This window comes from Brachyhypopomus gauderio, chromosome 11, assembly GCF_052324685.1.
Source record: "Brachyhypopomus gauderio isolate BG-103 chromosome 11, BGAUD_0.2, whole genome shotgun sequence".
Taxonomy (NCBI): Eukaryota; Metazoa; Chordata; class Actinopteri; order Gymnotiformes; family Hypopomidae; genus Brachyhypopomus; species Brachyhypopomus gauderio.
The window spans coordinates 16,649,213-16,662,151 of record NC_135221.1 but is presented as its reverse complement, the minus strand read 5'-3'; the positions used below and the strand labels follow the sequence as shown (position 1 = coordinate 16,662,151).

Sequence of the window (12,939 nt, the reverse complement as noted above, 5' to 3'; positions counted from 1 at the left end):
GAAAAGATGCTTTAGAACAGACAACAACGCACCAAAATCAGAAATACACAGCTCAACAGTATTTTAATGAATTGCAACAAGCAAATCACTCGACCATCATAACTAGGCAGTTTTGAAAATAAAAAAACAACAACGTAAAAGTACAAAAAATAAGCGTCTAAGAGACTCGAATATTTCTTGCCTGCTAATAAACTACTCGGCAGTCTATCAGGCAGTTCAGAGCAAGTCTCTAGACTATCGCTAACGACGTTGATGGAGACACCAAGCCCTGAGGACTGGGAAGCCGACCCGGTTGAGGTGGGATGGAGCGATAGCAAACGGGAACTGGTCCATTCAGGCCAAGTTGCTCCATAAACCAAAATGGCAATCTCGCTTCCCACGACCCTCTGTACTTGAGCAGGGAAAGATGACGGAATGTGGGTTTGTGGCTGGTGATGCCTTGCTGTGAGCTAAGGACCTCAACAACAGAACACCCTTCATAGCAAAAAGAAAATAATCTACATCTAGTGAACCCAACACCACCGCAGTTGGTGGGAGGTTTGAGGGGGAGAAGGGGTGACGTGACGTCGGCCCTATGGCCGGTAAAGACCGAGGGCCTATTCGATGTAGATGCGATGGAAGTCGTTGGCACCGAAAGCAGCGTTGCACTTGGGGCATTTCCTCTGACGGGTGTCGTAGCGCGTCTTCACGCACTCGAAGCAGAAGACGTGGAAGCACTTGGTCAGCACGGCGTCCTTCACCCGCGAGTTACAGCAGGGACACGTCAGACGTGCCTGTGGAAAGAAGCGCACGTGAGAATCAGAATCACTTTATTCAGCAAGTATGGTACACACACAAGGAATTTGTTCTGGTGCGAGCACACGTGTATGACATGTAACACACTGAACAGACCGTGTTTAACTAGAGAAAATTACGACTTGGAAGAGATGAAAAAGGAGATAAATAGACTAAAAGTATAGGATAAATAATAATAAAGGGTCATTGAGAGGAGCTAGGATGTGTTTTGTTCATATGCAGTTGAGAAAATTTATACTATTTACATCAGTACAAACAGCATTACACGGTCATACAATATAGGGGGTTTGATCGCTTAGTGTCCGCTGTGGTTAAGGACGGCTTCAGCTCTGGGGAAAGAGCTGTTGGCATGTCTTTTTGTGTTGGCTTAGACAGCCCCGAGCATTCGGACAGAGGGACGCGTCTGAAAGAGACGTCTAGGATGAACATTTTCTGCTGAGCACTTGACGATGGGCTTTGTCTTCCTCTCCCACTTTGGATATGGTGTTGCCCAGAAACTGAAGTGACTCCCCAGTGGAAACCACAGAGCCATTCATGTTGGTATGGGTGAGGGGTTGTGCCTGAAATCAACCACCATCTCTACAGTTTTTTGCATGTTCGGCAGAAGGTGTTTGCTTCCTTTCTGTAGACATCGCTCATCACTGTTGGCTATGAGACCCGTTTGCTCTGTATGCAAACTGCAGAGGATCCAACAGAAGATATGTGATGTCCTTCAGGTGGGGTAGGACCAAGCGTTCAAAGACCTTCATGAATACAGTGGTCATGGCTTCTGTCCTGTAGTCATTGAGCTTAGTAATGTTCTACTTTTGAGGAGGACCTGCATGGCTAACCAGAGGTGAGCCATGCTAGTGGAAACGACCAGGCCACGGGCTCTCTGCTTTTGGCGAGAGCAACGATAGACCCGCTTCACTTCCTACCTTGTAATCGTTAATTTCCTCGTTAAGGATCTCATCCCCATTGCGAATGTTCTCTGCAGGTTTCTTGGCTTTCTCGATTTTTCTGCGAAGTTTGGAAATGTCCTCCTAATTAAAGAAGGGGAGGTTACACGTCAGCTCATTTACGCGTTTACAATGCAGTCTCAATGCAAGCACTTTGAGTGGTTTAGTAATGGTGTTCTTGCTAGCGATTTGCTGATGTAGGGTGATGGGCGTGTCCACCTGTGCACGGCGGGCGTTAAAGGACTCTTTCTCTCTGGAGATGCTGTTCTCGACCACCTCTTCTCGAACCGCGTTCAGTCTCTGTTGCACGCCCTCCAGCTGAGCCCGCAACTCTTCTGACTGTAGTGCAGACTCCTGAGCCTGGAATGAACACACACACACACACACACACACACACACACACACACACACACACACACACACACACACACACACACACACACACACACACACGAGTTACTCTAGAGTGAGGAACTTTCATGTTGTTCCTCAGGATTTGCGTCATTTCTGGTACTCCAAAGCAATAAGAAGTGTGTGTGTGATGAAACCTTCATGGTCTACCAGAAAGCAAGCTGGACTCATGAATGTGGTCGGTGTGTACCTTACGCTTGTTCATGTCTAGAGCTTGTGTTCGCAGTGAGAGTTCTCTCTCTGCAGCACTAATGGTGCCCTGCAGGAGGCGCTCTTTCTCCTCCAGCTTTCTCACAACCTGGAGCTGGGCATCCACCTTGGAGAAAGAGAGAGCAAGAGAGAAAGAAAGGAAAAACGGTAAAAGGATAAAGGACTTAAAAGTGCTCATCCAGACGACATTCGGCCTCGAACAACGCGGCGAAATATTCAGGTTCCACAGCCGACATGCAAATGCGCGGCTCAAGCCCCGCCCCGTGCCCCGCCCACCTGGGTCTTGAGCGTGAGCAGCTGATCAGCCAGCTCCTCCTTCTCCTCTTTGAGGAGCTTGTGGATCTGGTTGGACTTGATGCGTTCGCTCATCAGCTTGAAGTTGGCGTCGTCCTTCTCCCTCAGCTGCTGCATCAGACGGATATTCTGCTCCTGCATGTCCTCAAAGGCCTGGCCCGTGACGTCCATCTCGCTCAGCAGGGCATCCTCCTCCTGACCAGCACACGCACGCACGCACACACCCACGCACACACCCACACACACACCCACACACACACCCACACACACACCCACACACACACCCACACCCACACCCACACCCACACCCACACCCACACCCACACCCACACACACACACACACACACACACACACACACACCCACACACACACCCACACACACACACACACACACACACACATCACTCTCCTGATACTGGTAGGAGCGTCGCTGGAAGGAGGCCCTGCCCAAGGAACAGAAGGACTCACCTGCTTGGCAATGGAGAGTTTCTTGTTGAGGACGTCGATCTGCTCCTCCACGGAGCGGATCTTCCTCAGGGCCTCCTCATCTGCCATTTTCTTCCCCTCCCTCCTCTCTCTCTCCTCCAGTTCCCGCAGACGCTGACGGAGTTCCTCCGCCTGACGCACACACGCACACACACACACGACAGGAGCGTTTAACATCCACAGGCAGCTTCCCAATTCCGTTAACATGGGAACGCAAGTGATGGTTGACACAATATTAAATTAGTGAATGTTTGCTTATTTGCGGATCTCGTATGTATGAGTGTGTGTGTGTGTGTGTGTGTGTGTGTGTGTGTGTGTGTACCTCAGCCTTGGACTTTTTCTCTGCAGCCATGAGTTGCACCTTGTCCCTCTGCTCTTTAGGTGCAGAACGATACATATCCAGCAAGAGCTTCATCTCCCTCTGAGACTCCTGGGCTTTCCTGCATCACCACCATCACCACCATCATCATCATCATCACCACCATTACAATCATGAACACTTCTGACATTAGTATCACTGAAGGCATCAGTACGACTTACTTCAGCTCTGTCCTGATGATCTTCAGTTGCTCCATCTCCTTACGCTTGGGCCCACCAATAACAGCTGGTGGATCTTCTGATTGGCCACTGCTAGTGCCTGGCTTCTCCTTCTCCTCCTTCACCAGTCCACCAACACCACTCCCACGAGTCAGCCTCTCTCTTTCTCTCTGTTCTTTCTCCTTTTCTTTCTCCTTCTCTTTCTCGTCCTCTTTCACACTGCCTTCTGATTCAGTTCCAGGTTCAGTCTTCACTGAGAAGCCTAAAGAGATGCAAATCAGCACACAATCATCCAATCCAGTCTGTTATAAATGTCTGTTATAAAAATCAGCATTTATTCATTCTCAGCATTAAAATAATGTAAAAGGTGTCAGTCAGGCCTCACCAGTGCTTGTGGGTGTGCCTGAACCATTGTCTGGTCCTGCCTTCACAATGACATCACCAGAGGTGGCAGGCGTTAAAGGGGAGGCGGTCTCTTCTTTAACGTCCATCTCTGTGCTCGACTGTGATTGGAGGGCAGCGCTGCCCTTTGCAATGCGAACCTGGAAGTGATAAACACCTCTGTATGACATCACTTCCACTTTGCCACTATGCCACCAAGCTCCTCTTCTGGCCAAGTGCGAGTGTCCTCACCTGGTTGAGATCTTGCTGGGATTCTCGGAGCCTGAGCTTGTATTTGACCACCTCGCCCTTCATCTGCTGGTTGTGCGTCTGTAGCGTGCTGATGAGGTGACGCATCTCTCGGTTTATGGGGCCTTAAGGGGAGAGAACGGAAGTGGGGTGGTGTACGTGAGAGAGAGAGAGAGAGAGAACAGGAGTGGGGTGGTGTACGTTAGAGGGAGAGAGGACAGGAGTGGGGTGGTGTACGTTAGAGAGAGAGAGAGAGAGAGAGAGAGAGAGAGAGAGAGAGAGAGAGAACAGGAGTGGGGTGGTGTACGTTAGAGGGAGAGAGAGGACAGGAGTGGGGTGGTGTACGTTAGAGGGAGAGAGAGGACAGGAGTGGGGTGGTGTACGTTAGAGGGAGAGAGAGGACAGGAGTGAGGTGGTGTACGTTAGAGGGAGAGAGAGGACAGGAGTGGGGTGGTGTACGTTAGAGAGAGAGAGAGAGGACAGGAGTGTGGTGGTGTACGTTAGAGAGAGAGAGAACAGGAGTGGGGTGGTGTACGTTAGAGGGAGAGAGGACAGGAGTGGGGTGGTGTACGTTAGAGAGAGAGAGAGAGAGAGAGAGAGAGAGAGAGAGAGAGAGAGAGAGAACAGGAGTGGGGTGGTGTACGTTAGAGGGAGAGAGAGGACAGGAGTGGGGTGGTGTACGTTAGAGGGAGAGAGAGGACAGGAGTGGGGTGGTGTACGTTAGAGAGAGAGAGAGGACAGGAGTGGGGTGGTGTACGTTAGAGAGAGAGAGAGAGGACAGGAGTGGGGTGGTGTACGTTAGAGGGAGAGAGGACAGGAGTGTGGTGGTGTACGTTAGAGAGAGAGAGGACAGGAGTGGGGTGGTGTACGTTAGAGGGAGAGAGAGGACAGGAGTGGGGTGGTGTACGTTAGAGAGAGAGAGGACAGGAGTGTGGTGGTGTACGTTAGAAGGAGAGAGAGGACAGGAGTGTGGTGGTGTACGTTAGAGAGAGAGAGGACAGGAGTGTGGTGGTGTACGTTAGAGAGAGAGAGGACAGGAGTGTGGTGGTGTACGTTAGAGAGAGAGAGAGGACAGGAGTGTGGTGGTGTACGTTAGAGAGAGAGAGGACAGGAGTGTGGTGGTGTACGTTAGAGAGAGAGAGAGGACAGGAGTGGGGTGGTGTACGTTAGAGGGAGAGAGAGGACAGGAGTGGGGTGGTGTACGTTAGAGAGAGAGAGGACAGGAGTGGGGTGGTGTACGTTAGAGGGAGAGAGAGGACAGGAGTGGGGTGGTGTACGTTAGAGAGAGAGAGAGGACAGGAGTGGGGTGGTGTACGTTAGAGAGAGAGAGAGGACAGGAGTGTGGTGGTGTACGTTAGAGAGAGAGAGGACAGGAGTGTGGTGGTGTACGTTAGAGAGAGAGAGGACAGGAGTGTGGTGGTGTACGTTAGAGAGAGAGAGGACAGGAGTGTGGTGGTGTACATTAGAGAGAGAGAGGACAGGAGTGGGGTGGTGTACGTTAGAGAGAGAGAGGACAGGAGTGTGGTGGTGTACGTTAGAGAGAGAGAGGACAGGAGTGGGGTGGTGTACGTTAGAGAGAGAGAGAGGACAGGAGTGGGGTGGTGTACGTTAGAGGGAGAGAGAGGACAGGAGTGGGGTGGTGTACGTTAGAGAGAGAGAGAGGACAGGAGTGGGGTGGTGTACGTTAGAGGGAGAGAGAGGACAGGAGTGGGGTGGTGTACGTTAGAGAGAGAGAGAGGACAGGAGTGGGGTGGTGTACGTTAGAGAGAGAGAGAGAACAGGAGTGGGGTGGTGTATGTTAGAGAGAGAGAGAACAGGAGTGGGGTGGTGTATGTTAGAGAGAGAGAGAGGACAGGAGTGTGGTGGTGTACGTTAGAGAGAGAGAGAACAGGCGTGTGGTGGTGTACGTTAGAGAGAGAGAGAACAGGCGTGTGGTGGTGTACGTTAGAGAGAGAGAGGACAGGAGTGTGGTGGTGTACGTTAGAGAGAGAGAGGACAGGAGTGGGGTGGTGTACGTTAGAGAGAGAGAGGACAGGAGTGTGGTGGTGTACGTTAGAGAGAGAGAGGACAGGAGTGGGGTGGTGTACGTTAGAGAGAGAGAGAGGACAGGAGTGGGGTGGTGTACGTTAGAGGGAGAGAGAGGACAGGAGTGGGGTGGTGTACGTTAGAGAGAGAGAGAGGACAGGAGTGGGGTGGTGTACGTTAGAGGGAGAGAGAGGACAGGAGTGGGGTGGTGTACGTTAGAGAGAGAGAGAGGACAGGAGTGGGGTGGTGTACGTTAGAGAGAGAGAGAACAGGAGTGTGGTGGTGTACGTTAGAGAGAGAGAGAACAGGCGTGTGGTGGTGTACGTTAGAGGGAGAGAGGACAGGAGTGTGGTGGTGTACGTTAGAGAGAGAGAGGACAGGAGTGTGGTGGTGTACGTTAGAGAGAGAGAGAGGACAGGAGTGTGGTGGTGTACGTTAGAGAGAGAGAGGACAGGAGTGTGGTGGTGTACGTTAGAGGGAGAGAGGACAGGAGTGGGGTGGTGTATGTTAGAGAGAGAGAGAACAGGAGTGGGGTGGTGTACGTTAGAGAGAGAGAGAGGACAGGAGTGTGGTGGTGTACGTTAGAGAGAGAGAGAACAGGAGTGTGGTGGTGTACGTTAGAGGGAGAGAGGACAGGAGTGTGGTGGTGTACGTTAGAGAGAGAGAGGACAGGAGTGTGGTGGTGTACGTTAGAGAGAGAGAGAGGACAGGAGTGTGGTGGTGTACATTAGAGAGAGAGAGGACAGGAGTGTGGTGGTGTACGTTAGAGAGAGAGAGGACAGGAGTGGGGTGGTGTACGTTAGAGGGAGAGAGAGGACAGGAGTGTGGTGGTGTACGTTAGAGGGAGAGAGAGGACAGGAGTGGGGTGGTGTACGTTAGAGAGAGAGAGAACAGGAGTGTGGTGGTGTACGTTAGAGGGAGAGAGGACAGGAGTGGGGTGGTGTACGTTAGAGAGAGAGAGAGGACAGGAGTGGGGTGGTGTACGTTAGAGAGAGAGAGAGGACAGGAGTGTGGTGGTGTACGTTAGGGAGAGAGAGAACAGGAGTGTGGTGGTGTACGTTAGAGGGAGAGAGGACAGGAGTGTGGTGGTGTACGTTAGAGGGAGAGAGGACAGGAGTGGGGTGGTGTACGTTAGAGAGAGAGAGGACAGGAGTGTGGTGGTGTACGTTAGAGAGAGAGAGGACAGGAGTGTGGTGGTGTACGTTAGAGGGAGAGAGAGGACAGGAGTGGGGTGGTGTACGTTAGAGAGAGAGAGGACAGGAGTGTGGTGGTGTACGTTAGAGGGAGAGAGAGGAAAGGAGTGTGGTGGTGTACGTTAGAGGGAGAGAGAGGACAGGAGTGGGGTGGTGTACGTTAGAGAGAGAGAGGACAGGAGTGTGGTGGTGTACGTTAGAGGGAGAGAGAGGACAGGAGTGGGGTGGTGTACGTTAGAGAGAGAGAGAGCACAGGAGTGGGGTGGTGTACGTTAGAGAGAGAGAGAGGACAGGAGTGTGGTGGTGTACGTTAGAGAGAGAGAGGACAGGAGTGTGGTGGTGTACGTTAGAGAGAGAGAGAATAGGAGTGTGGTGGTGTACGTTAGAGGGAGAGAGGACAGGAGTGGGGTGGTGTACGTTAGAGAGAGAGAGAGGACAGGAGTGTGGTGGTGTACGTTAGAGAGAGAGAGAGGACAGGAGTGTGGTGGTGTACGTTAGAGAGAGAGAGAACAGGAGTGTGGTGGTGTACGTTAGAGGGAGAGAGGACAGGAGTGTGGTGGTGTACGTTAGAGAGAGAGAGGACAGGAGTGTGGTGGTGTACGTTAGAGGGAGAGAGGACAGGAGTGTGGTGGTGTACGTTAGAGGGAGAGAGAGGACAGGAGTGGGGTGGTGTACGTTAGAGGGAGAGAGAGGACAGGAGTGGGGTGGTGTACGTTAGAGAGAGAGAGGACAGGAGTGTGGTGGTGTACGTTAGAGAGAGAGAGAGGACAGGAGTGGGGTGGTGTACGTTAGAGAGAGAGAGAACAGGAGTGGGGTGGTGTACGTTAGAGAGAGAGAGAACAGGAGTGTGGTGGTGTACGTTAGAGAGAGAGAGGACAGGAGTGGGGTGGTGTACGTTAGAGAGAGAGAGGACAGGAGTGTGGTGGTGTACGTTAGAGGGAGAGAGAGGACAGGAGTGGGGTGGTGTACGTTAGAGAGAGAGAGAGGACAGGAGTGTGGTGGTGTACGTTAGAGAGAGAGAGAACAGGAGTGTGGTGGTGTACGTTAGAGAGAGAGAGAGGACAGGAGTGAGGTGGTGTACGTTAGAGAGAGAGAGAACAGGAGTGTGGTGGTGTACGTTAGAGGGAGAGAGAGGACAGGAGTGTGGTGGTGTACGTTAGAGAGAGAGAGGACAGGAGTGGGGTGGTGTACGTTAGAGGGAGAGAGAGGACAGGAGTGGGGTGGTGTACGTTAGAGGGAGAGAGAGAACAGGAGTGTGGTGGTGTACGTTAGAGGGAGAGAGAGGACAGGAGTGGGGTGGTGTACGTTAGAGGGAGAGAGAACAGGAGTGTGGTGGTGTACGTTAGAGAGAGAGAGAACAGGAGTGTGGTGGTGTATGTTAGAGAGAGAGAGAGGACAGGAGTGGGGTGGTGTACGTTAGAGAGAGAGAACAGGAGTGTGGTGGTGTACGTTAGAGGGAGAGAGAACAGGAGTGTGGTGGTGTATGTTAGAGAGAGAGAGAGGACAGGAGTGGGGTGGTGTACGTTAGAGAGAGAGAGAACAGGAGTGTGGTGGTGTACGTTAGAGGGAGAGAGAACAGGAGTGTGGTGGTGTATGTTAGAGAGAGAGAGAGGACAGGAGTGGGGTGGTGTACGTTAGAGAGAGAGAGAACAGGAGTGTGGTGGTGTATGTTAGAGGGAGAGAGAACTACCTACCTGCTTGCTCGTTGGCGGCGAGCGTTTGCTCAAACTCGATCCTCAGCATCTCGTACTCCTTCCGCACCTGTGCGAGGGTGTCCTCCAGCTGAATCACCTCCGTGCGCACCTTACGCTGCAGAGAGACCTCGTCGTTCTGGCAAACACACACACACACACACACACACACACACAAATGATAATATAAATGATATATGAGAGATCACCATCATGGCTCAGGAAGTATAATCGTTCAGTAAATCATTTCTTGTATTTGGGGTAAGATACTACATATAGAACACACATCGTTCCTCACAAACACACACACGCGTGCGCCCAAGCAGGACTAATACCTCCATGTGGTCGAGCTGACGGAGGCGGGCGGCTCTGGTGGTGTTGAGGCGAGCTCGTGTCTCGTCTAGCTGGCCTTTCAGCACCAGAGACTCGTTGTACAGCACGGAGAACTGCGACTGCAGGCAGCGATACTCCGCAGTGTCCCTGACCAGTCCCTCCGCCCGGGACAGCAGCTCCGTCTGCGGGGAAGACGCGCGTCAACGTGCTGTTCACCTCTCGCGGTTAACAAACCGTGGCCAGAGTTGAGCTTAACTCTGTTCAGTTCCACTTCAGCAAACCAGCGCAGTTCAATGACAAACCTAACCATGGCGACTACCAGTATGGAACCAGTATCACCATACCAGTATCACCATAGCAGTACCAGTAGGCACCGAAGGCGTGAGTGCGGGAGTGTTTTCTGCGATCGCGTTCACGCTCATACCTTCATGCCGCCGTTCTCCTGGACCACCGCCTGGAGGTCCTGCTGTAGCTTCTGCAGCTCGCTCAGACGGTTCTCCGCCAGTTCCCTGTTCTCCTCCAACTCACTGTTCATCTCCTCAAACTGCCACAGCACGGGAAGGACGCAGAAACAAACACAACTGTAAAAACCACGACCACCACGGTGAGCTCTGCTACATCAGCATGAGGCATCACATGTGAACAGTCTTCATCGTACATTCGTACCTTTCTCTTATTGATGGTAATGGTCCCACACACACTGCTGGCCTCACCACACACCTTATAACCTTTACTGTTCACCTGGATAAGGTAAGGGACATTGTTATACCGGACAGGGATAATACAAAAATCAGCCTTGAGATGTAAAACGCGAATACAAACCCAAACGCAGTGCACATACAGTGTAGACGGACACACTCACCCTCTCCAGAACTTCTCCCAGGTGTGTATTGAGACGGTTCTCACGTCGGCGAACCTTCTCTGTGTCCCACTGCAGTTCTTCTATGAGTGCCTGTAGCTCACTGATCCTGTTATCAGCACGAGTGGCAGCACGGGCCAGGGAACGTGACTGACACACACAAACGCACACACACACACACACTTTACTACCTTGTTGAAAAAGGCTCTTCTGGCTTATGAAGACCTTGACATCAAAGCTACAGATGCAGTTAATTCATCCCATCTCATCACCAACAACACACTAATGAAACTCTCCCAGCCAGCAAACAGCTCAGTCACCTCGCTGGTCATGTGACTATGTTTCTGCTTGAGGTTGTCAGTAAGCTGACGAAGACGGTCATTTTCATTGGCCACTAGGGTGTTGAGACAGGCACCGACCTCCCAGGTATTTCCCTCTGAAAACAACAAACACACCCCCCCTACATAAGCAGTGATCCCACACATATTTTTTAAATAAAACACACACACTTCTGTTAAGAGGAAACACCAAGAGCTCATGCCCACGCTGCACCCCTCACCTGTGCCAGACTCCAGGTCTTTCCTCAGTTGGTCTACGGTGCTCTTCAAGCTCTTGTAAATCTCCACCACGTTGGTGGCTTGCTTGCAGCTAGACTCCACCCTCTCCTGCAGTTCGGCTTCCATCTCTTCACTGCTGCTGCTGGCCAATATGGCCAGAAACGAGCTCGGCCCCTCCCCCTGTTGACCTGGAGGACAAGTTGCACATTCACAACATGGATCTAGTCAGATCTGTCAAGCGAGGACATTTTCCTCCGCCGTCCTGCTCAGATTTTGCACCCTCATTTTTCCCCCTCTGTGTGGGATTACGGTTTCGGAATAACGTCCACACACAAGCTCAGTCCGCCGCCAACCTCGAGGTGCACATTTTAACTCTGCATCTCACCCACACCCAAGCGCGTCCTTTCACTCCAACCTCCAAGGCCTCGCTCCCTACAGCCGGCCGTTCCCTCACTAGCTGCCCTCACCTCGGTCCTTTGCTCTCTCTTGATTAGAGTCCCCATCTGGCTCTGGCGTCCCTGGCTTTAGGCTCCGCCCCTCGCTGGGCTGGCTGTCAATGGGCTCACTCCCTGATTGGTCGTAGCGGTAAGCAATTAACCGCACATTGTCATCAAACTGTGAATAGCATGAGGAGAACATTAGAAAATATTAAAAGGCATAACAGAAAGGTGTTATAAACTCAAAGGTGATACACAAAAATGGCTAAAAACGTACGACCAGTATTACATAGTTATAATTCTGGCGTTACTTATAAGACCAACAATATCAAATTTTTCCGGGGGTTATATACCTGGTTCCAGTATCTGTTGAGTATAAGCAGACTAGCGTCATCTGTAGCCTGTCGAGTCTCGAGTCTTTCCACTCTTTCCCTCAACTCATCCTCAATAACCTTCGAATGGACAGAAAAACAATACATGTGCACATGAGCGGCTTTGTGCGAACACTGACCTACAGTCACATTTTAATACTCATGTCTGTGTGTGAAAGCTTTACCTGTCTTTGGTCCAGGGCCTCTCCTAGCTTCCTGTTTTTCACCTGCAGTGCCTTAATATCCTGCTCCTCCTAAAATAAACACACCCAATAAACATGTTTAAGGCATTCTTCTGTCAGAAATTTAAAAAAATTAAACCAAACTGACAAACAGACAAAAAAAATGACTGGTACCACCTCACTCTCTCTCTCTCTCTCTCTCTCTCTCTCTCTCTCTCTCTCTCTCTCTCTCTCTCTCTCTCTCTCTCACACACACGCCTCACCGAATTGGAGACTCCTCCAAGTTTGATGACTGTCTCCACTGCTGTGCTTGCCCCTGCCCCTGCATTAAGACCCTCCACATCTTCTCCCCCCTCTTTCTCCCTGCGCTTCTCAGGTGGGGCGCCGGGCGGGCCAGAACCACCGGGCTCACAAGGGCGCTTCTGAGCAGACATCTCCTACTGCCAGCTGTCGCTCTGGACCACAAGGAACCACAAGGAACCCCACAAGGAGCAGGTAGTGGTGACTACCCAACCTGAGTGCACAAGGAAGTCATTAAACCTTTTTTAGACTTTACATTTACATATCAGTATTAAGAAAACAGCTGGTGTCTAATTTACTCGTTTTTAAGTCTAGATTATACGCAGATTTCTGCTCTAGTTTAGGAACGCTAGGCAGCTAAGCTAACTAGATCACGAATGAACCGGACAGTTCTGATCAGATAAGCTAAGCTAAGAAAAATATGACATGGAAATATAAAGATATGCCATGAAAAACACTGTCAGCAGAGGTAACCGTTTTAAACGGGCGCAGTGTAGGGAGGTAGGAGGGCAGCTGCTGGGCGCACCAACCTCGGTTTAGTTTGTTTATCGGTTCAGTTTCTAAATGTTGATGTTGCGGAACATTTAGCTAGCAGGAGGGGGGGCAGGTTTGGTCACGGAACCGGAAACTGCGTCAGCTACGCGTGGTTATCGCTAGAGCGCCACCAGGTGGCGGGAGGACCGTTTAA

General features: G+C 51.3%; 1 protein-coding gene across 1 annotated transcript; it reads right to left on the bottom strand.

Annotated features, from left to right (window-relative positions):
• Positions 1 to 35: 35 nt before the first annotated feature.
• On the bottom strand, positions 36 to 12,934 carry rnf20 (ring finger protein 20, E3 ubiquitin protein ligase). The gene is made up of 22 exons (XM_077022460.1): positions 12,782 to 12,934; positions 12,215 to 12,465; positions 11,955 to 12,023; positions 11,752 to 11,850; positions 11,429 to 11,576; positions 10,964 to 11,149; positions 10,725 to 10,840; positions 10,408 to 10,554; positions 10,212 to 10,286; positions 9,970 to 10,089; positions 9,548 to 9,727; positions 9,216 to 9,351; positions 4,307 to 4,428; positions 4,059 to 4,215; positions 3,677 to 3,935; positions 3,459 to 3,576; positions 3,119 to 3,268; positions 2,631 to 2,843; positions 2,335 to 2,460; positions 1,953 to 2,093; positions 1,713 to 1,817; positions 36 to 773 (listed from the first exon to the last, which is right to left on the bottom strand). Exons 2-22 carry the CDS (start codon positions 12,383 to 12,385, stop codon positions 597 to 599), a joined length of 3,015 nt encoding a protein of 1,004 aa, XP_076878575.1. The 5' UTR covers positions 12,386 to 12,465; positions 12,782 to 12,934; the 3' UTR covers positions 36 to 596.
• Between the last annotated feature and the right edge of the window lie 5 nt (positions 12,935 to 12,939).